The sequence below is a fragment of the Trifolium pratense genome, linkage group LG5, assembly GCF_020283565.1.
Source record: "Trifolium pratense cultivar HEN17-A07 linkage group LG5, ARS_RC_1.1, whole genome shotgun sequence".
Taxonomy (NCBI): domain Eukaryota; kingdom Viridiplantae; phylum Streptophyta; class Magnoliopsida; order Fabales; family Fabaceae; genus Trifolium; species Trifolium pratense.
Window position 1 is genome coordinate 11,556,789 of NC_060063.1, and position 23,668 is coordinate 11,580,456.

The 23,668-nt window shown below is 34.7% G+C and overlaps 2 protein-coding genes across 3 annotated transcripts; one reads left to right on the top strand and one right to left on the bottom strand.

Moving 5' to 3' along the window:
* The first annotated feature begins 9,747 nt into the window (after positions 1-9,747).
* LOC123886048 (aspartic proteinase CDR1-like) lies at positions 9,748-11,130 on the top strand. Its single transcript, XM_045935385.1, has one exon. The coding sequence runs from the start codon at positions 9,763-9,765 to the stop codon at positions 11,128-11,130; it is 1,368 nt and encodes a 455-aa protein (XP_045791341.1). The 5' UTR covers positions 9,748-9,762.
* A 4,754-nt stretch (positions 11,131-15,884) lies between these two features.
* LOC123884020 (pentatricopeptide repeat-containing protein At5g57250, mitochondrial) lies at positions 15,885-21,456 on the bottom strand. Of its 2 annotated transcripts, XM_045933011.1 has the most exons (4): positions 17,987-21,456; positions 17,455-17,660; positions 16,524-16,622; positions 15,885-16,386 (listed from the first exon to the last, which is right to left on the bottom strand). In XM_045933011.1, exon 1 carries the CDS (start codon positions 21,298-21,300, stop codon positions 18,079-18,081), a length of 3,222 nt encoding a protein of 1,073 aa, XP_045788967.1. In that variant the 5' UTR covers positions 21,301-21,456; the 3' UTR covers positions 15,885-16,386; positions 16,524-16,622; positions 17,455-17,660; positions 17,987-18,078. The 2 variants fall into 2 exon arrangements, with proteins under 2 accessions (XP_045788967.1, XP_045788966.1); XM_045933010.1 differs by having other exon boundaries at positions 15,950-16,386; positions 16,524-17,660; positions 17,987-21,405.
* Between the last annotated feature and the right edge of the window lie 2,212 nt (positions 21,457-23,668).

Consider the following 23,668-nt stretch of genomic DNA (forward strand, 5'->3'; position numbering starts at 1 on the left):
ACTTGTCTCTGCTGTCTAGGGGCCAGGTGTGGCGACATCCTGTCATGCATTTTTGGAGAAGGTTGTTTACTTATTTCAGGCATATATTTCCCTTCTTTGTTGTAATCCATAATCCTATTAACATTTTTGTATTCATACCCAATGCCTGTTTTGGATCTACTAGGAGCAGGCAAAGTTTCCAGGATTTCATCTAAATCACTTCCTTTGAATAGCCTAAGAACATGCTTCTTTAAATCCTCAAGATGAGAGTTTAATTCAGTTACCTCTTCATTCAGATGGGCTATCTCAGTCAGTTGTTTGATCTTGTCAGCTTCTAAGTTGATGATAGTTGCCTTCTGTTCCTCAATGATTTTTAAACTATCTTCCCATTTAGTACTAAATTCAGAGATGCTTGACAGATTAGCAGCTTTCTCAGTTTGCAACTTAGTGATTGTCTCTTTTTGCTCTTCAGAGACTCTGCAGACTTCTGCACTCTTCAGACACAGCTTTTTATATGATTCAGCAAGTTCATCAAAGGTTAGTTCTTCTTCACATGATTCAGTGTCAGATGTGCAAACACTTGTCAATACATGTATAGCTTTTGCAGTATCGGCTTCTCCTTCAGAATCTTCATCTGACCAAGTTACAGTTAACCCCTTCTTTTGATTCTTCAGAAAGGTTCCACATTCACTTCTAATGTGACCAAACCCTTCACATTCATGGCATTGAACACCTTTATTTGGAGCTGATTTCTCATCTGTTACAGGTTTTCTGAAATTCCTGTAAGTGTTGCGACCAATGTCAGCTGCACCTGTCTTAGAGCGTTTGTCCATTCTCTTTGGCACCTTATTAAATTGTTTTCCCAAAAGAACCATTGCATCAGAGATGCTTTGTTCAGATTCTGTGTCACTCAGTTGATCTTCTTCCTCAGCATTTGAAACAAAAGCAATACTTTTGTTTTTCTTATCCATCTTTTCATTTGTGGCTACCTCATAGGTTTGTAGTGAACCAACCAGTTCATCTAGCTTCATATCTGTGATATCCTTTGCTTCTTCTATAGCTGTGACTTTCATGTCAAACTTCTTAGGTAGAGACCTGAGCATTTTTCTTACCAGCTTTTCTTCAGGTATCTTTTCACCCAAGGCATCAAATTGATTGTCAAAATCAAGTATGGTCATGTGAAAATCCTGAATGGTTTCATCATCATTCATTCTTAGATTCTCAAACTTAGTTGTTAGGAGTTGTAGCTTAGACAGCTTCACTTTAGAGGTACCTTCATGAACAGTCTCAAGAATTGTCCAAGCTTCCTTAGCACAGACACACTTTTTGATGAGTCTGAATATGTGCTTGTCAACACCATTATATAGTGCATATAATGCTTTTGAGTTTGCAAGAGCAAGCTCATCTTCTTCTTTGGACCATTCTTCAGCAGATTTCAACTCAAGAGTTGGTTTACCATCTTTGTCCATCTTCACAGGTGGAGTCCATCCTCTCAGAATTGCCTTCCATGTCTTGCTATCAATTTGTTTTAGGAAGGCCATCATGCGGGACTTCCAATAGTCATAGTTTGAAGCGCCAACCAAGAGAGGTGGTCTGGTAACAAAACCTCCTTCTTTGTCCATCCTTGCCAGAAACGATTTCCCTGGAGCTCACCCTAAAATTCAGAACAGGGTGCCTGCTCTGATACCAATTGAAATTCCTGGCACACAGTGGACAGGTGTTGCTCAAGGTGTAGCAACACTTGTCTGTTGTAGACAGATGTTGTTACTGGTGCGCCAACACTTGTCTATAAACAGAGCAAATAACATAAAACAATACAAACAGTAAAGTAAATAACACACGAGAGTTGTTAACCCAGTTCAGCCTAAAGCCTACTCTGGGGGATACCAATCCAGGAATGAAGTCCACTATCAGCAGTATTACTTCGAAGCTAAACTCACCCGTTTACAACTTCTCACTTAATCACTACCCAATGACCCTTCTACCTAGGAACTCCTAGATATGAGACCCCGTCCCAATTCCCACCTTAACAACACAGACAGCGTTGCTATTCAATTCCACAATCACAACAGGTGGAGACACACTCCTAAGAAACTAGGATTCACTCTTGCTTAAAAGCTTGCGAGTGAACCACACAACACAATAGAACAATCTCCGTACTTCAAAGCTTAGGAGAAGTTCACACTTACAACTCAATAACACTCAGGTCCTAAGCTTGCATCAATGAGACACAAGAAAGGCTCACAATTAACACTCTAAAATCCCTAAAACACACGCTTTGTAAGAACACGATTTTAGATGCTTGAAACCATATGCTTGCCTTCGTATTTATAGTAGTAGAACGACTTGGGCTTCAAGACAAAATTAGGGCTTCTAGAATTGCGGCAGCAGTGATATATTTTTGAAACCAATAGTTATATTTTTGAAACCGCAAAAATATATTTTCCAAAAATATAATTCTTTTGGAAAATAAAACTAGGGTTTAGCTGCCTCATGAAACACATTAAACACGTGCGCCTTCCTCTGTAAGAAACCTTGAAACAATTCTTTAAACAGATCTTCAAAAGATTGAGTAGAAAATAAAAACATCCAGCTGGCGCGCGCAGAACAGAGTCAGGTGTTGTTCCAAAGTGTAACAACATTTGTCACAACACTTGGGGTCAGCACACTTGTCTCAACACTTGGCTAAAATATGTTTTTGCAAAATGTAGGCAATTATACAAAAACCCAACAATTATAAACAAGATTAGCAGCTTTGCTCTTACCAAGATTGAGATGCACAAACTGTTGAAGAGCTATTTCCTGCTCATCAATAGGTTTGTGACAAACAGCACAACCCTTTTCAAAGTCATTTACTCTATTCAGAGTTTCTTGATACAGACCTTGAAAATGTTCTGCTTGTTCAGTCAGAGTGTTAAGCTTTTCTTGTAAAACTTTTTGTTTACTTAACACTCTGAGATGTTTCTCAATGACCTTGTTAAGTGCAGTTATAAGTTGAGATTTAGAGCAGTCAGAAAATACCTCATCAGTTACTTCAGAATCTGATTCTGATTCTGATTCTGATTCATCGTCTGAGTCTGCATCTGAGTCAGCTGAAGCCATCAGGGCTAGATTTGCCTCTTCTTCTTCCTCAACTTCTTCCTCAGATGATAGCTCTTCAAAAGTAGCCATCAGACTCTTTTTCAATTTGCTCTTGAATTGTTGCTTCTTTGAGCTGTATCTTTTGCTTTTGTCTTTAGCAGACATTTCTGGACAATCAGCAATAAAGTGTCCTGGCTTCTTACAGTTGAAGCAGTTCTTCTGATCATCCTTTTTGCTGACAAAATTTCTGGAGCTGTTACCTCTGAAATTTCTTTTGTTAAATCTGTTCCATTGCTGAAACTTGGTGAATAAAGCAAACTCATCCTCATTCATCTCATCCTCTTGACCATCAGCAGAAGATTCTTCTTCAATATCAAGAAGCTGAGTCTTAAGAGCCTTAGAAGTAGTCCTAGTTGACTGTAAAGCCACTGACTTGGACTTCTTCTTAGTTTCTGAGTCAGCATCCAGAACCATCTCATGGCTTCTGAGATTGCTTATCAGAGCTTCAAGACTCAGAGTCTTGAGATTTTGAGCTTCCTCTATTGCAGTGACCTTGGGTCTCCAAGCAATAGGAAGACTTCTCAGAATCTTCTGAACATGGTCATAGGTGGAATAACTTCTCTTAAGAGCTTTAAGACCAGATACAAGGATTTGAAACCTTGTAAACATAGTCTCAATGTTTTCATCTTGTTGCATAGTGAATAGTTCATATTGCCTTATCAAAAGACTAGCTTTAGCCTCTTGAACCTTTTCATTACCATCATAGGTAGCACACATAGAATCAAAGATAGATTTAGCAGTAGACTTGTTCTCTATTCTGACATAATCCTCATGTCTAATAGCACCAACAACAATGTCCTTTACTCTATGATGCTTAGTGTAGGTCTTTAAGTTAGCTGGTGTGAGTAACTTTCTATGCTCAATGGACAATCTTCCATGTTCATTTAAGTTTTCAAAAGTTACTCCCAGCTCAACCAAATCCCACAACTCATGATCAATAGCAGTAATATTGCTATACAGTCTTTCCTTCCACCACTCAAATAATGATGCATCACCATTGAATATAGGGGCTTTTCTGTTGCCACTATGTTCATGTGATTCATTACTTAAGTAGTCAAAACCAAAGGCATTTCTAGGACCACCACCAGCTCCACTGGCCTCACCGGCTTCACCGGTTGTTCTAGTACTACTATCGTCTCCTCCAGACATAGTGTTCTCACAAGATCTTTACTGTCTCACTGTTAAGTGAAAGTAACAGACCAGAGCTCTGATACCAATTGAAGGTGTGAAAACACAAGAAGGGGGGGTTGAATTGTGTTTTAGTCAAGTTTACAACTTTTTCAAGTTCTTAACTTAACTACTACGGCAGCGGATAAATAACACAATAAACACGATAAAAGAGAGAGAGAGATCACACAAGCAATTTATACTGGTTCCTCTCACAAAACGAGAGTAGTCCAGTCCCCTTGCACTTCCAAGGGATTTCACTATAATCACACAAGATTACACCTGCTCAAGCACACAAGCAAGAGACTTCTCAACAATGCTCAAGCACACAAGCTTAAGACTTCACACTTAAGCACACAAGCTTAAGTTTCCTCAAGTAATAGAAAAGTATATAACAATATACAAATGCTCTTAGATGAACCTAAAGAGAGCAAATACAAAGAGTACAGAGTATTTGGCTAAAGTGCAAAAACACTTGATAAGAGGTTCAGAGCTTGTATACACAGAATTCAGAGTTTGTTCAGCGCACGTTCAATTCTTGATAAAATATTGTGTTGTAGCTGATTCTTCTAGTATATATACCACTAGAAAAGAGTCGTTGCAAAAAGAACCGTTGGAGTTGATAATCTTTTGTCTTCAAGCAGTCTGTCTTGATGCAGTTTGGTTGTATCCAAAACTAAGAAAGAGTTTCAGTTACTTTGACTACTGCAGAGTGGACTTTCCTTATTCAGCTAACAAAACTGAAGACCCACGTTCTCAAAAGAGGACAGACAAAACAAGCGTAGCTGAACTGATCAGGCTTGAAAGGTCCTTTTCTTCATTGGTAGAAGAGTTGACTTGCAAGGAGAATCTTCACAGATTTCAAGAAGCTCTTCAGAGTTTGATGAAGCTTGTAGTCAGACAAGAAGTTCTGAAGTCTTCATCCTCTGAATGTTGTAACTTCTGAAGTCTAACATCTTCTGAGCGCTTGTGAACTTCTGAATTCACATCCTCTGAACTTCACTCAGAGCTTATATGATGCTTATATCTGCGCACTTAAAATAAATTTTTAGTCCTTCCAATTGTTTATTAATACTTTGTTATCATCAAAACCTTTATAGATTTAGGGGCAAACATTTTTAAATCAATTTTGTTCCAACAGAAGTTTGACTGGACAACCGAACTATCCGATATTGAATCAGAAACAGTTCACGATTTGTTGTTAATTCTGGATCAGGTTAGGCCGTCAAGGGAGACACGGGATCGGCGTAGGTGGAAACCTCATAAAGTTGGTTTTTTCACTGTCAATACAGCCTATACAGCGCTGCTGCCCAGGCCTGGAGAGTGCAGCATTGAGCCAATCACGGCGAATGCATTGAAACTTCTGTGGTTAAATAATGTCCCCTCGAAAGTAAGTATTTTTGGTTGGAGGTTGTTGCTCGGAAAATTACCAACTAGGGAGACTTTGTACAATAAAGGTGTCATTACAAACAATCACGAGAGAAGCTGTGTTTTTTGTTTCAATGTAGCTGAAGACATTCCACATATGTTCTTCAACTGCAATGTTGCAAAGCAAATTTGGTGCAAAATATTCAAATGGATGGACACACGTTTCTGCTCCTCTGCTGATGTCCCCAATCATTTCATTCAATTTGGAGTCTTAATAACAGGAAGCAACAACGAACGATTCCGTCACATTATTTGGTTGGCCACAACTTGGAGTATTTGGCGTATGCGAAATAATATTATATTTAGAGGAGATTTTGTTAATGTTTCATCTTTAGTAGATCAAATTATTTATATTGCTTGGTTTTGGTTCATCGGTCGATCAACGAACATTGATAATGTAGCTTTCCTTGACTGGTGTAACAACCCCTTAGCTTGTTTTCGTTGTATTTAAGGTGATTGTTTTTGGATTGTAAGGGTTGAGTACCCCTTGTACTCATTATAATCCAAATCTTGCTTATAAAAAAAAACAATTTGAGAGGGATAAAAAAAAAAAGAGTAAATGAAACTAGATTCCCTCATTTTACCCCCTAGGTGTACAGCAGGACATGTGACTGTGCAAATATGATGACGTGACTTGTACACGTAAAAAAAATAATTTATATTTATTTTTGAAATTCCACGTCAGATAATAATAATTTTTTAAAAAAAATTAAAAATCAAAAATTTTTTTCCTACAAATTTTACTCCCAGAATAAAAATGCGAATTTTCTTATTTTGCTCCCAAAATAAACATTTACTCCCAAATAAAGTTTATTTCCAAAATAAAGATTTATTTTCAAATTTTATTGAATTAAAAAAACAGAATCTTTATTTTTTAAAGACGAAATTTTTTTTTCTTATTAATCTTTTAGAAGTAATTTAATATGACATAAGAATTGATGTTACTGCATAGTTTGTTTTTAAAAAATAATGATTATGTTTTTTTTTTTAATTCAAAAAGATTTGAAAATAAATCTTTAAAATCTTTATTTTGGAAATAAACTTTATTTGGGAGTAAATTTTTATTTTGGGAGCAAAATAAGAAAATTCGCTTTTTTATTTTAAGAGTAAAGTTTGTAGGAAGAAAAAAATTGATTTTTAATTTTTTTTAAAATTATTATTATTTGACGTGGAATTTCAAAAATAAATATAAATTATTTTTTGCAGGGGCAAACAGAAAAAAAATCTGTGTAAAAGGTAAGTGAAAAAATTCGCTTATTTTGCAAGGAATAAATGGTCATTTATCAAAAATAAAAATAAAAAAAAAAAACAATAGAAGATGCAAAGATTCATGTTCAAAAGCCATTGAGCTTTGTGTTACTTGATGAATTTCCTAACTAATTTTTTCCTAGTGAGTACATAGGAGAAAGAAACTACTCAACTCTTCTAAAAGAACTTCTCTTAGGTATGACTTGTGCAAAATAATATTGATGACATGATATGTAAAAGGTATAGTTACTTTTAAATGGAAACATTAGCAAGGTCATGCAATTTGCAAGATCTTGTTTAGTGCAATAACCTTTTATTCTTTGCCAAGATGAGTAGGTAGTGTGTTGTAGCACTATAGATTTTTGGATTATATGATGAAAAGTAACTAAATTATTATTAGAGTTCAATTCAGCAATTTTGTAGATTAAGTCATCTTCTCAATCTCAAAACAAAGATAAAAAAATAGATTTAAAATTTCACAATTCTAAAAGTTATACCACTATTTTTCATCCTTGGAGGAGGGTTCCTCGACAGGAGTGACAGCATAGGGCGTCACAATTTTAGGGGCACCAACTTTATTTATTTTTTACTTAGTGTGTATGTATGTGTGTGTACTCGCGTATGTGTGCGTGTGTGCTTCCGTGCGTGTTAAAATTAATAAATTATATAATTATTATAACTAGATTTTAATATTAACTTAGTCTCTTATGATTTTAATAGTGAAATCTATTTGAAGAATTTAAAGTTATCAGATAAATTCTAACAATTGAATCTATTTGATGTGAACTTTTCGATATTAATATGATCTGTAATTTTTCTTTCATATTATATATTTATAATTATATGACTTATAAAAAAAAATGGACACTAAAATTATAACTTGCACAAGTGACTCAAATTCTCGGAGACGGCCCTGCAACCTTGCATTGGAATTTCATTGCCAACTAATTTTAACCTAATTTTAGTTTTGGATGTATGTTGACAGTCATTATACGATGTTTTTAGTCCCATTTTAGGGTAGTTTTAGTAGTAATTGAAGATCAAAAGTAAGCAAATACCTAGAAAAATGAAGTTACTTGGCCAAGAAGCAGGAAAAGTAGAAAAAGCATAAAAAAAGGGAAAAACGTAACAAATCGCGCGCACCATCGTACCCACGATGAGATTCAACGCGGCACGATGAAAGGCGGTTTAAACTGAAGAAAATCTGCAACAAATCTTTCTATCGTACCACAATATGATCCATCGTGATCATGATGAGACGATTCTGAACAGTATCGTGGTCACGATGGATACGATGGAGTGTAGGAAAAAGCCCAAATCCAGCTGAAAAACTATAAATAGAGCTCTCTTCCTTCACAATTATTCATTCAGAAATATTGAGAGCTACTCCAATATTCAAGTAGAGTTAGGAGAAATCTAAGGAGGAGATAAGGAAGGCCAAGGAACTCCGAGGCAATAAGGTTCCTTTCTTTTATTGTCTTTGTAATTTTATTTTCCTAGGTTAGATCGAGTAGATGAACTCCCTTGTGAATACTTGAGACATGTAATTTTGGTTCGAAAAAGTTTATATTTGATTGTTATTAAGTTATTTTCTATAATTGTCTTGATTTAATGCTTTGTTCGTAATCTTGATCACGTTATAAAACAAACCCATAGGAATTAGCTGATACCGTGATAACAAACTAATAGTCCCGAAATTAAAGACAATTGAACCGACCAACCATGAGACCATTAAATTCAGTATCTAAGAAAGGGGGCATGATTAAGAATCTCATGTACTTAAATTCTGCAATGATTAGGTAATTTAATCGGAGGTAGAGAACTTGTCAAACATTGAACTTCTAAAGGTTAGGACGCACTCTTTAGAGGTTGAACCCGGTAAAGGTGATGATACTCCCTCCGGTCCTTATTATAAGAAACACTTTGACAAAATCACACAGACCAAGGAAGGTAAATTTTCTCATTAATGATTCTAACATTTTATGTTATATTCCAAAACTAACCTTTGACTAGCATGGGAAATAGACTTCTCTAATTAATGCACTAGCATTATAATGAATTATTTGATTGTATTTAATAAGGGTACAAATGGAATTGTGTCAAAGTGTTTCTTATAAAAAGGACCAAATAAAAATTCCAAAGTGTTTCTTATAAAAAGGACCGGAGGGAGTACTATAAAAGCAAGGGTAAACCTATCAAAACATTGATTAGACTTAATTCATATTTCAATAGAAATAAGAATAGTAATACTAGGCTTATTTTAATGGAAATTAATCCAGTAGATTATAACCAGTAATGAAGAAAAATATAACGCCAGTTACCAAGCAGGAATAAGGGAGGGATTCGAAACACTTAACCACCCCGTATGTCTACTCACACACTTATTTATTTTAATTGTATTTTAATTCTCTGTCATTTACTTTAATTGTTATTTACTTTTATCAGTCAAACTCCACAAACAAACAAAGCGAATGCAAAGCATTTATTTTCTAAATTCCTAAGCGAAACTATAAATTTGGCACAATCTTTGTGGAGACGATAACTTATCATTCATTAGTTTAATTGCTCAAAATAAAGATTACCAAAATCATAACAGTACACTACCTGCTCATCTTGGCAAATAGTGAATGATTATCTAAACAAGATCTTGCAAATTTCATGACCTTGCTAATGTTTCTATTTAAAAGTAACCAAACCTTTTACATATCATGTCATCAATTTTATTTTGCACAAATCATACCTAAGAGAAGTTCTATTAGAAGAGTAGAGTAGGAAATTCATCAAGTAACACAAAGGTCAATGGCTTTTGTACAAGAATCTTTGCATCTTCTATTGTTTTTTTTATCCCTATCAACATGTTGTTTGCCATCAATTAGCACCACTTATACAACAATAGCTCCTTCACCTTCCAAAACTCATAGATTGGTTTCAAAACTCATTCATTATAATTCAATTCACCATCCTAGCTACAATCCAAACAAAACAGCCAAAGAAAAAATGGAACTCAACATCAAACACTCGATTACGCGTTTAGCCTACTTGAAAGCAAGGATTGAAGGTTCGTTAGTCTCTAATAATAGTTATAGATCATCTCTTTCTCCATCATTAAACGGTAGAACCATACTAGCCAATCTCTCGATAGGCCAACCTCCCATCCCACAATTACTCATCATGGACACCGGAAGTAGCACCTTCTGGACAATGTGCACCCCTTGCACAAGTTGTACCCAATATCCAGGTCAAATTTTCAATCCTTCAAAGTCGTCCACCTATTCTCCATCATGCAATGAACCATGTTACTTTGACGAGTACTGCAAATGTGAGCTGGCGACGTACAGTGCCAGTTACGCAGACAAATCCTTCTCATCAGGAACAATTGGCAGTGACATGCTAGTCTTTGAGACGGGTGACGAAGGTATCGCCCAATTACCCAATATAGAATTCGGGTGTGCTCATGACATTATATATAATCATGATCCAAGCTACAACGGAGTACTAGGGTTAGGATTTGACGGTGGACGTTTGTCTTTGGTCACACAAATAGGTCCAAAATTCTCTTACTGTATAGGTAGCTTAACCGACAAGCATTATAATTACAACCATTTAATATTAGGTGAAGGAGCAAATCTTGAAGGTTATACTACACATTTAGAAGTGCATCATGGATACAACTATTTAACTATGGAAGGCATAAGTATAGGAGAAAATTGTCTTGACATAGACCCAAGTACTTTTGAGATCAAAGAGAATGGTACAGGTGGAGTTATCATTGATACAGGAAGTCCATTCTCCTATTTTGTTGATGATGTGTATAAATTACTATATAATGAAATTCAAAATCTATTTCGAGGGTCACTTCGACAAGTTAAAGTTCGAAAATTTCCATGGATGCTTTGTTACTTTGGGATTGTAAGTAAGGACCTGACAGGATTTCCAGTGGTTACATTCCACTTGGCTGGAGGAGCAGATTTAGTTTTAGATTCATTAAGCTTTTTTGAACAAACGGGGGATGATTTGTTTTGTATGGCTGTAGGTCCTACCAGTGAGTTTGGCATTGATGTTTCAGTTATTGGGTTATTAGCTCAACAGAGTTACAATGTGGGATATGACAATGTTAATGGACTTATTTACTTCCAAAGAATTGATTGTGAACTTCTTAGTAGCTGATGATTATGGATCCATATATTCAGAAATTTCTCAAAACCAGTTGATTAGGTTTCACTTTACAGCTACATCAAACTCAAAAGAAAATCTATATAGCACCGACACTTTAGATTGAAAACATATCTGGTATCCGATATTTGTCAATGTTTGACACAGACAAGTGTAATTACATTCAATTATCGATGTGTCAATGTCATGTCTGATGTATATGTTTCAATGCGTAATTTTTTTTTTTTTTTTGTGGGTCTAATAGCTCTTTTTTACAACAAAGAATGCCACAAAAACACAACTTTTATGAATATAAACAAGTAAAAACTCCATATATTAAATGAACAATTCATAACCTCTTGGTGCAGTTTGTCTATTGTTTATATTTCTATATCTATGTTCCTATTTTTATGCGTGTTATCGTATTCTTTATATATTTTTCTATAATCTTTTTTTATTGACCAAACTTTCTCTAATTTTCTTATTCTTTCTGTTTTTTTTTTTTTAACTAAACTTTTTAAAATCTTTTTATTGTTTTTTGTTTTGTTGCTACTTTTATGGATAGATTCATATTTTTGTTTTGTTTCTATCTTTTATGTATATCTTATTAATATTTTATTTTGTTTATATTTTTATGCATATCTTATTAATAGAGTAAAATTCCAATAAAGAGTATACAATTTTAATTATTATTAAAAAATAAATATGGACATAAGGAGAAATTAGTAAATTTGTAGTAGTCAATTTTATTTTTTTTATATATATATATATCATAGAAGTAAATTAGGAAATTTATTAAGTAACACAAAGGTCAATGGCTTTTGTACATGAATCTCTGCATCTTCTATTGTTTTTTTTATCCCTCTCAGCATGTTGTTTGCCATCGATTAGCACAACTTATACAACGGCAACACTAGCTCCTTCAACTTCCAAACCTCATAGATTGGTTTCAAAACTCATTCACTATAATTCTATTCACCATCCTCACTACAATCAAAACTTAACAGCGGAAGACCAAATGATACTCATTGTCGAACAATCGATTAAGCGTTTAGCCTACTTGAAAGCAGGGATTGAAGGTAAGATAGTCTTGAAAATTGATCATAAACCATGTTACTGTGACTACCGCAAACGCGACCTCGCTGATCGATTTACATACAACAACACTTATGCAGACAAATCCTTCTCATAAAAAACGATTGACAGTGACATGAATTAAGTATTTGAGATGGTTGATGAAGTGTAACATGAATTAAGTATTACTCCGTATTTTATTGTTTACTAGTTTTAGTCAGTTGTTATTTTCCCTAGTTAGATCCAATGATTTTATTTTCTTGTTTAAATTAGTTATTATTTTCCTATTTCTATGCAAGCAATGATTGGTAAAGTTTGTTACCAACTTGCTTTTAGATAGTTATCTAAGTGAATGAAATAAACAATCAAATTCATATCAAATATATTCTTTTTATCTAAAATTCTCATTCAATATTATTCTATTTCAAATCAATTTCCAACTTTGAATTTTATCGGATCGTTCCTAGAATCCACTTTTTTTGTGTCTCGAACGTATGACCCATGTAACCAATATAGAATCCGGGTGTGCTCACTAGGGTTGGGAATAGGCCAGGCGGCCTACAGGGGCCTTTGGCCTGGCCTGTATAAGCCTGGCCTGGCCTGGTTATTAAAAATGTCAGGCTTAGGCTTTGAAAACGGTCTGTTTACATAAATAGGCCAGACTTAGGCTTCTAAAAAGGCCTACGAAGCCTGATAGGCCGGCCTGTTTATAATAATAATTATTTATATAATATTATTATTTATATCTTATAAAAAAATATTATTTATAATAATTATTATTTTTCGTAATCGTATTTGTTATTTTATTAGTTTTAAATTATTGTGTTAATCATATTATTAGCTTTTTCTTAATGTTGTAGAAATTATAAAAATTTAAATGTAAACTTTTTAAGGTCTGTTTAGCCTATTTAAAAAAACTATATAGAGAAGCTTTAATGTAACACAAGTTTTTAAACAGGCTACAAGGCCAGGCCAGGCTTTTAAAAGGCTCAGGTCAGGCCAAAAAAAATAACATTTGATAGGCCGCAGGCCAGACTCAGGCTTGAAAAAAAATCGTAGGCCAGGCTTAGGCCTGTCAAGGCCTGGCCTGTTCCCAATCCTAGTGCTCACGACATTCTATGTAATATTAAGGTTAGAATTAAATAGTGGACGTTTGTCTTTGGCCACACAAATAGGTCAAAAATTCTCTTATATTATTATATAATGAAAATTAAAACCTATTTCAAGGGTCGCTTTGACATGCTAGAATTCGAAAATTTCCTTGGATGATTTGTTACTTTGGGAGTGTAAGTAGGACATGATAGGTTTCCAGGAGTGTGATTATGGTGCATAAGCCCAAACTTATGCACCATGCATAAACTTACTTCCTACACCCACCATATTTGTTTCCTACACCAAAAGTCAATCAAAGGTCAACCAAAGGTCAGCCCGAGCCCAAAATTAGGCAATTCATTACTCGCGCCCCCCCCCCCCCATATACTACCCCATTACTTGCGCCCCCCTTTTGCTTAGCGCACTCCCCAATTTTTTTTTTCCCTTTTCTCCTAGATTTCTTGTGAGCCCCCCAATTTTTTTTCCTCCCCTAGATTTTTAGCGCGCCCCCAATTTTTTTCCCTCCTCCAAACTTCTAGCGCACCCCCCCAAATTTCTAGCGCGCCCCCCCCGTTTCCAATTAAATAATAACTTTTGTTCCTTTGAAGTATATATTATAAAGATCCATTTTTAATTAATTTTCGTCATACACCCCCTCGAAGCCCAACATAATAACGAATGGTTCATGTATATATAAAGCATACTTGTCAAACATACAATTTAATTTTAAGTTTTATCAATCATAATCACAATATAAATAAAATTTCATACATTAATATTATATATATATATATATATATATATATATATATATATATATCGATTTTTCTTTACGATAAAAAAATGATCGAATCCAATATTTCATGCATACTATCCAAATTGTTTTCAACTAAACTAACTCTAATTGCTTTATATGATTTTTTGCTTTATGCAGCATGGTTTTGTAAAATGGTTATGTGATGTTTTACTTAATAACAATGATTTCAATGTATAACATCTTGGCACTAATGCCCATATGAAACCATTTAACTAAAATAATGGTTTCAGTGTATAACGCAATGAAACCATTTAACTAAACTAATGGTTTCAGTGTATAACATCTTGAAACCAAATAACAAGACTAATGGTTTCAGTGTATAACAGTATGAAACAATTTAACTAGACAAATGATTTTAGTGTATAACATCTTGAAACCAATTAAAAGGACTAATAGTTTCAATGTATAACATCTTGGCACTAATGCTCATATAAAACCATTTAACTATAATAATGGTTTCAGTGTATAACAGTATCAAACCATTTAACTAGACAAATGGTTTCAGTGTATAACGTATAACATCTTGAAACCAATTAACAAGACTAATGGTTTCGGTGTATAACATTTTGACACTAATGCTCATATAAAACCATTTAACTATAATAATGGTTTCGGTGTATAACGCCATGAAACCATTTAACTAGACTAATGGTTTCAGTGTATAACGGTATGAAACCATTTTTGCTGTGGAATGATTTCAAAGAGTTGTTCTCCAAAAACATATTTAACCCTTAATAAAAATTGTGAAATAAATTTAAATTTTTAAGACCATATAAAACCGAAGAGAGTGAGGTATCCCCAACCGTTCCAAATAATTCAAAATACCCTAAATAAAATTTTGGAAATTTTTTATTAATATCTTATATTTATAAAAGCATATTTACCTCATTTAATTAACTAAAAATAGTTCCAGGTCTCAGAAAAATACCAAACTGGTCCCAAAATTCTCAGAAAATTATTTACTATTTTTATGTAAAAATAATAAAAAAATTTGGAGTCTCCTTGGCTCCGCACGCGCCGCCAGTGAGAGTGGACGTGGACGCGCGTCACTGTTCATCATCTTCCTCACCCATTTTCTGCAGAAACGGGTCACGACGACCCGGTTCGTTCTCCCTCAATAATCAACGAAACTCGACGTTCTTTATACCATTTTGATCGTCGTTCGATTTTATGAATGTTTCCGGAATTAATTTTCGAAATCGGTGATCTAATCGCATGTAAAATGTGGCCGAAATTGAGCATGCAAAAATATAAAGTTCTTTAGTTATGATTATTACATGTGTAAAATCATCTGATGGCTGTGAATGACTTATGCACCATACATAAGAAAAGGCTTATGCATATTAACTATTGCCGATTTCCGGTGGTTACATTCCACTTTGCTGGAGGAACAGATTTAGTGTAGGACTCACTAAGCTTTTTTCAGTAGCAAATCATCCAGCAAGTCTAACACTAAATCAATTTTCGAATTCTAGCTTGTCAAAGCGACCCTCGAAATAGGTTTTGAATTTCATTATATAATAAGAGAATTTTTGACTTATTTGTGTGGCCAAAGACAAACGTCCGCCGTTTAATCCTAACCCTAGTACTCCGTTGTACCCTGGATCAGGAATATATATATATATATATATATATATATATATATATATATATATATATATATATATATATATATATATATATATATATATATATATATATATATATATAAAATGTCGTGAGCACACCCGGATTCTATGTTGGTTACACGGGTGATACCTTCATGAGACAGAAAATGTGGATTCTAGGAACGAACCGATAAAATTCAAAGTCACAAGTAGGAATTCTAATGATTCGGAATAGTGTGTGAAATATGAATATGAACCACAATTTGATATTGACATTGAAATTGAGAATACAACAAAATGAAAGAAGGATGACAATGGCATGGAGCTATGCTTCTGACAAGATGAACAAAGGAAGAAAAAAAAAACTAGAGAAGAAACTATGACTACCCTTTTCTAAAATCATTTTCTTCTCTCAAAACGACAAAACCTAGTCCAAAAAGTCCCTTAACAATTTCCTAATACACATTTTGTTACATACTACATACATTCAAAACTTCTGAAGAATTGCATAACTAAAAATGCAATAACCATCTAAATTTACATCCAAAGTTACACAATGGAGTATAAGAGTTTGCAAACATCATAACAACACAAGATACTATAATGAAACATTAGCATGTACTTTTGGTGGCTGTTTGGTAAATTCTTGATGAAAATTTGGTACATCCAAACAGATAGTACCTATAAAATATAAAAAACTACCAACAATCAACGAAATATGGTTGAAAAATAGGTTGGCAATGAAATATTACTTAGAATGAAACACACTGAAAACCGATGTTAAAGAATGAATTTAAATGCAACCTAAAAAAAGATACCTGGTTGATGTGCATTAACTGCTTAGATAAAAAAACATGATCAAAATTGCAACGGAATCCTTAAAGCCGTTAAAATTTGGTCTTCTGATTTTCCATCCCCTGCATAGATATACGCCATAATAACTAATTATAATGATTATCAATTAATTTATTTCCTTTCTATCATTAAAACAGTATTCCAAAAACATCAAATACAATTTTCTATCTTCTGATAACTTAAAACAGATTGGATCAAACGTGGAACCGAACCAAGCCGGCCAGACGGCGGCAGTGCGCACATGTGTGATGCTCAAGAGTAGTACGTGGTCCTCCGTTTACAAAACAGGGTACCCCTTGGGGCACTTCCCATATTCAATATAATATCCCTCGCCTTTCACAACCAAAGTTTTGTCTATTATATTTCCTTTCCTACCCTATGTAAAGTAAATCGAAACAAAAAAATATGATATATAGTTTTGACTCAACCCATTTATAGATTGCATTCAACAGAAAGGAGAAAATAATGATGTTAATTAGAATTGGTCAGATGATACATTTAGATAGCTTAGAAATAAATGTTTTCCTTTTCTAACACATTAGTAAAAAAATTCCCACCAAAATCACTAACCAAGAGTGACAGTCCCTAACTCAAGTGTTGTCAATCGCAGATCATCGGAAATTGTGGTATGTTCAAATTCTGCTACGCGACAGTGCTATAGAGCCGCTATTTTGACAACACTTGCACTAAATAGTGTATTTCTAAACAATAGTGATTTGTTCAAATTTGCTATGCTATAGCTACAGCGTCACTATTTGACAACATTGCCTAACTCCCATCACCCTAAAATTATTCACCCAAACCATCAAGAATATTATCACTCACAAAACAAACAACAGCAAAAACAATAATATATAACTTGGCAACACACCACAATGATGTAAGAACTAAAACCTGTTGTTCCTTTAATTTGCTCAACGTTTTACACGCAGCTGGCTCTTCCATGCCTCTTCTCTGCCGCAGGCAAGCAGCCACCACAAAGCTTTTCCTGTTTGCTTCCTCAGCCATAGTTAGCTGTCGCTGCTTCTATTTTAGAGGCCAACCACTGTCTCCCCGATACGAGATAAGAGATTATGGAAGGTATGAGATCAAATCACCAACTGCAGGAAGAGGAAACAACATAAAGAAGAGCAGAATAAAGATATGTGAAATCTAAAGACACAAAAGACCTAAAAGTCTTGGTATCTTTTGGAATGCACTGAATGCATTTTCACAGCCACATGCTTGTTAATGCATCATTTTTTTCTACAACATATTGTACTCTAAATTTCTTCAACTTATATTCTACACTAATATAGTCATGTAAGCCATGCCAAATTTGACCGGTTTCACTACAAAAGTCACAAAGGGATGGTAAATAATTACGCATACAGGCATGCACACAACACACACTCCTTATAAACTTAATTATATCAAAAATATGTACCTGCGGAATTCATCCGTGTGCTCCTTTTGCTGGCACTACCAAGAGAGATGTTCCGTGTTAAATGAAAGCCTTTAATTTGTATTCCAAATGTTTCAGTTCATAGGATCTATCAGGTCAGAAAGCATTTCCTTTGCTAATTGATTAGCTTCCTGCACTTCCCCTTTGGTACAAAGTGCAGCAATTCTAGAATAATAGAAATCAAAGCCACGCAATCGTGATCTTTTCAAATGACTATCCTTATTTGTCATATGATTCCTTACATCCCTAGTATCACAAGATTCAAAATCTAAATCGCTTTTGCAAGATGAAGGTAGAGACGTAGAAGATTTTGAACCAAAATCCTTCGATTCATACATCTTCTGTGGTTTATCAGATCTTTGATTAGAAGTAGACAACCTTTGAACAGGAAAAAACATACATGCAATTTCATTGAGAACTGTAACAGCTTCTTTTATACTTCCTTGTTCACACAAAGTGGCAAGAAAATCACATATTGACTCGGTATCAACCTCGCTGTTGACTATGTTAATCATCTCGGCAACATTCTTGGACTGGAGCATTTCTCTCAAGACACTCCTGGATTCTTCCATCCTTCCCTTGGTACATAGACCTCTAATCAAATACAAGAACCCCAAAAAATCTGGTAATATATCCTTACCCTTGAACTTGTAATAGAATTCGAGGGCACCTTCCATGTCACCTTTCTGGCAATAGCAATTTATTACAGCGCTAACTGTCATATTGTCAAACTCGACATATTTTTTCTCCATATCATACAGAAGCTCAAATGCCTTCTCTAATTGTCCAAACTTAGATATAGCATCGAGTAATGAATTGTAAACTTGTGTTTTTGGTTGAAATCCATTGATGACCATTTTTGTGAAAACATGTTCTGCGTCTTCTAAATATCCCTCCCTACATAGAGCATAAATTAATGTGGCATAAGCTATTTCAGAGGTCATCAAATTAAGTTTCTCTAAAGAATCAAATAGCCTAAATGCTTCAATAAGACAACCCTCATGGCACAATCCATTTATTATTGAATTATATACGACTATGTTCAAATCCTTCCCTTTATTTTCGATAAAGGCACAAAGATCCAATGCTTTATTGAGATATCCTCCCTTGCATAAGCCATGAACCACAACGGCATAATCGACATACATGACCAGTAAATTATCCTGCACCCCCATGAGAAGCTTATATGCATCTAAAGCTCTACCCTCCTTTATGAGAATCTTGAGAATGGAGACAGGAAAAGTGACTGCTGAAGAATTGTCCACAGTTTTTCCAAGAAATCGAAGGGCACTATCGACATCTTTCAGACAAAGGTATCGTGCAAGAATCTTTTGAACCTTTGGTTCGATTAGACCGTACTCTTTCAGAAAGCTATTCAAAAGGGGAAGAATTTGATCCCTATTCCCAACAACACAAAGAAGCCTTCTCAAAAGTGAATAATAAGACTTGCATGTGACAGTTAACCCGTTCTTTTTCATCGCTGTACATAATTGATTTGCATCATCGAGCAATCCTCTTTTACATAATAAAAATATGGAATCATTACATACTGCATTATATATATCTGGCCCCAAACCTTCCATTTTGCAAAGTAAATCTAAGACCAATTTCGAACTACTTTCTTTGAATATTGTCTTCATTAACAACCTATATGTACCTGTATCCAACACGAGACCATTGCGGTCAAGTTCAAGAAATACTTCAATGGCCATTTCTACCATACCCTTCTTGCAAAGGCCATTAATAATACTATTGTAGCATTCATATGAAGAGATTGATGTCTTTCTGAAATCATCAAATACCTCAAGTGCCTCATCGATTCTACCAACCTTGCAATAGCCATCAATCATTGTGCAGTAAGTAATCAAATTCGGAACCAGATCCATTTCCAGCATTCTTTTGTAAAGTGCATAAACATCTTCAAAAGCCCCCATCATAAACAATGCTCTAATCAGCACATTACACATTACAACATCCATGGAGATATCAGCATCTTCCAACCGCTTCTTCGTTTGCAAAATCCCCAAAACATTCTCTTCTTCGGTATACCCATGCAACAACGTACTGTAGGTAATCACATCCGCAGTCATGTTTTTCGCAAACTCATCTGCCTCTTTTGTCCTCCCATACTTTGACAAACCATTTACAACAGCATTATACGTAACAACACTAGGATGTATCCCTCTCTTCTCCATGTCATCAAACAATTGAAATACGCGATCAAAATCTCCTATCCTTCCAAACCCATCAATCAAAACCACAAACACAAATTCATCCAACTCAATTCCCATATCTTTCATCCTTTCGAAAACACCAAATGCTTCCTCTGCTTTACCCTTCTTACAATATGCAGACATAATTGCAGTATAAGTAACCTTATTAGGTCTAATCCCTTCTTTAATCATCTTAGCTAAGAAAGTAAAAGACTTTTCAACATCACCTAACTTAGAAAAACCATCAATAAGTATAGTATAACTAACAAAATCATGATTTATACCCTTTTTCACCATTTCTCTCATCCTCCTAAAAACCTCAACCAAAACCTTTTCTTCAATATACCCACAAACCCAAACACTATACAAAACAACATCCAAACCCAATCCATCTTCCTCCATCTTCCGAACCAAATCACAAACTTCATCAACCCTCCCCATCTTACAAAGAGCATTCACAATAGCAGTACAAGTTATCAAATTCGGCCGCCACGTGCTCCTCAACCGTGTGACATTATCGAAAAACCACATCGAAAGTTCTGGTTTTCCGATCCTACAAAAAGTCGAAATAACTGAACTACAAACAAAATCATCAAAAGGGTACACATTTCTATACGCATCCATCAATTCAAGAACCTCAATAGCCTTACCCACATGACCCAAATAGCAAAAATTTTGAATTACGCTACAAAAAACAGAAGAAGATAAAAAAACACTATTTTTTACCAAACAATGTTGCAAAACAGAGAGAACTCTTTCTGGGTCTTGGCGCGTGAAGCATAAACCACGTATAAGCGCGTCCCACGCGCCAAATGGGGTGTGAGGATTTTTCTTCATGAATCGTTCTGCTTGTTCGAAATGATGAGAATTGAGAAGTGCCCATGTGAAGATTTTGTGGGTTTTGTGAGTTGTTGGGAATTTGTTTGTGGTGAATTGATTGAAAAGGTTGATGATTAGGTTGAATTTGCGAAGATTGAAGAGGAAATGGAAGAAGGTGTTGATTGAATTTGGAGTTGGAATGAATCCACGTTTGAATGAGGTTTGAAGTGAAGATGTGAAGGGTTTTGTTGAAGGGGACAACATAGAATGGAACAAGAAAAGTGTTTGATTTTGAAAATGTTTTGCATTACAACGTTGTTGTTCTGAAATCAGATTTTGGGTAGAAGAAGAAAATGAAGTGAAGACTGAGTGAGAAATCACAAATGAGAACTGAGAAGAAACATACCCCCCCTCCCCCAATCACACACACCCCTCCCATATTGGGCTGACACAAATACTTCAATTTTGTCACACGATCCATTCCAATCTAACAACATAGAGCTCTTCTTTTTGCACCCCCATTGATTCTCATGCGCCTCTTGAAATTACCAAAATAACCCCTCGCTATTTAAGATGTGAACCGTGTTCGCATTCTAGTGAGCGAGTGTTATAAAAACCTGATTGTTGAGTGACACTCAACCTGCAGTGCAATCACCCCCATGAAGAATTTTGAAAGAAAAAAAGTTTAACTACACATTTGGTCTTTTACGTATTGTAGGACTAACTTGAAACCTAAAATAAACGCTATTTTTAAACGTAAGGGACCAAATTGAAACATAAAATAAATGTAAGGGACCAAATGTATAGTTAAGTCAAAGAAAATGTTCACTAAATACAATGCGAACTCATCCTAGCATTTCACATTGGGTTGGCGATGCTTCTCTTTATGAGACTTTTCCGCAACTCTTCTCAATCTCTCGTCAAGCATCACCTACAATACGCGAGATGGGAGAATAGGTGAATGATTGTTAGTATTTGTGCATCAAATGGAGGAGGCATTTCTTTACTTGGGAAGAGAAACTTGATGGGATCTTTGGGAGATTATTGAAGCGACTTCAATCACTAATGAACCAGATTCATGGTGTTATGCAAATGGAGGAGTTTATACGATTAGTGCAAATTATTTATAATTGTATAAAAAAATTCTCTCTGCCTCCTTTGGATTTGAATTTGTATGGGGTTGTCCCTCAAGTTTGGGGTAGTTGGGCTCAGTCAAAGGTTATTGTTTTTTCTTGGCAATTGCTCCTTGGTCGGCTTCCAACGAGATCAAATTTATTGCATAGAGGGATTATAGGGAGTGGTGTGACCGCTTTGTGCTTGTGTTGTTCCAAAGAAATTGAATCGGAGAACCACCTCTTTGTATCGTGTACCTTGACTTGGAAAGTTTGGTCTTTGATTCATCGTTGGTTTGGTATTATTTCAGTGGTCTCATCTACTATCTCCTCTTTGTTTGATAGTTTTCTATTGGCATGTCGGAAGGGAAAGCAAGGTCTTAAAGGTGTGCTTCTAGTTTGGCATGCGGTGGTTTGAAAAGTTTGGCGATCTCGAAATGATAGGATATTTTGTGCTAAAGAACCTAATGTTCTCATGCTTATTTCACTTTTACACTTTTTAAAATGGTTAATATAGTAAACTTAACTCATGTTTTGCATTAAATCAAGAAAATATACGACACTTAACTAAAATTCTTAAACATTGCGTAAACAGTTATCTTTGCTTATATTTGTGTCCAGAGGGAGTGTGTTCTTTAAGACAAAAAAAAAAAAAAACTATGTGCTTCAAAAAAGAGTTAAATAACTACTCCCTCCGTCCCAATATATAAGATCTACTTTGACTAAATGTACTATTCATTTATCTTGTTTTGACCGTATTTTTTTTTTAATAACATATAGATGTAAATATTAATTAGCATATGAGATATTGTTTGATTTGTTTGGATAAGTATTTTCAAAACATGAATTTTTTATATTTTTACAAATACACAATTTAAGATATTAGTGATTAAAATTGTGCATTGACATACGTGCATTGATCAACTAAGTTTTATATTTTGGGACGGGACGGAGGGAGGGAGGGAGTACGTGCAAATGTGCAATACAGTACTCCCTCAGTCCCAAATTATAAAAGAAAAAAGCCCATTTTTTTTGTCCCAAATTATAAGGGAGAAAGTCATTTTCAATAATGTTTTTTCCTTATTCTCATAAAATTAAATGCAAATTGCATTTAATTTTCTCTCTCTACCATTTTCTCAATAAACAACAACCAATAAAAATTGTTTTTACATCTTCCTATACAACTTATTCCAAGGAAAACCCACAAAAACATATTTCAAATTCTTATGTTTTACTTTTTCTTAATAAGTGTGATTTTTTTATTTTCTCTTATAATTCGGGACGGAGGGAGTATGTTATAAACTTATAATTATGTTATGATGATTGTTACCATGTTGGAGTAACTAATTAATGATGATGGTATTTTTTTTTTTTTGATAATGTAGATGATGGTATGTTTTGATCCTAACGACAATATGTCATATGTGTGTGTGTTTGTTGTTTTGCACATTCTTTTACGGTTTACATGATTTTGAATTGCTCACCATTCCTTTGTTTGTGTTTGACGCTTTCAATGACGT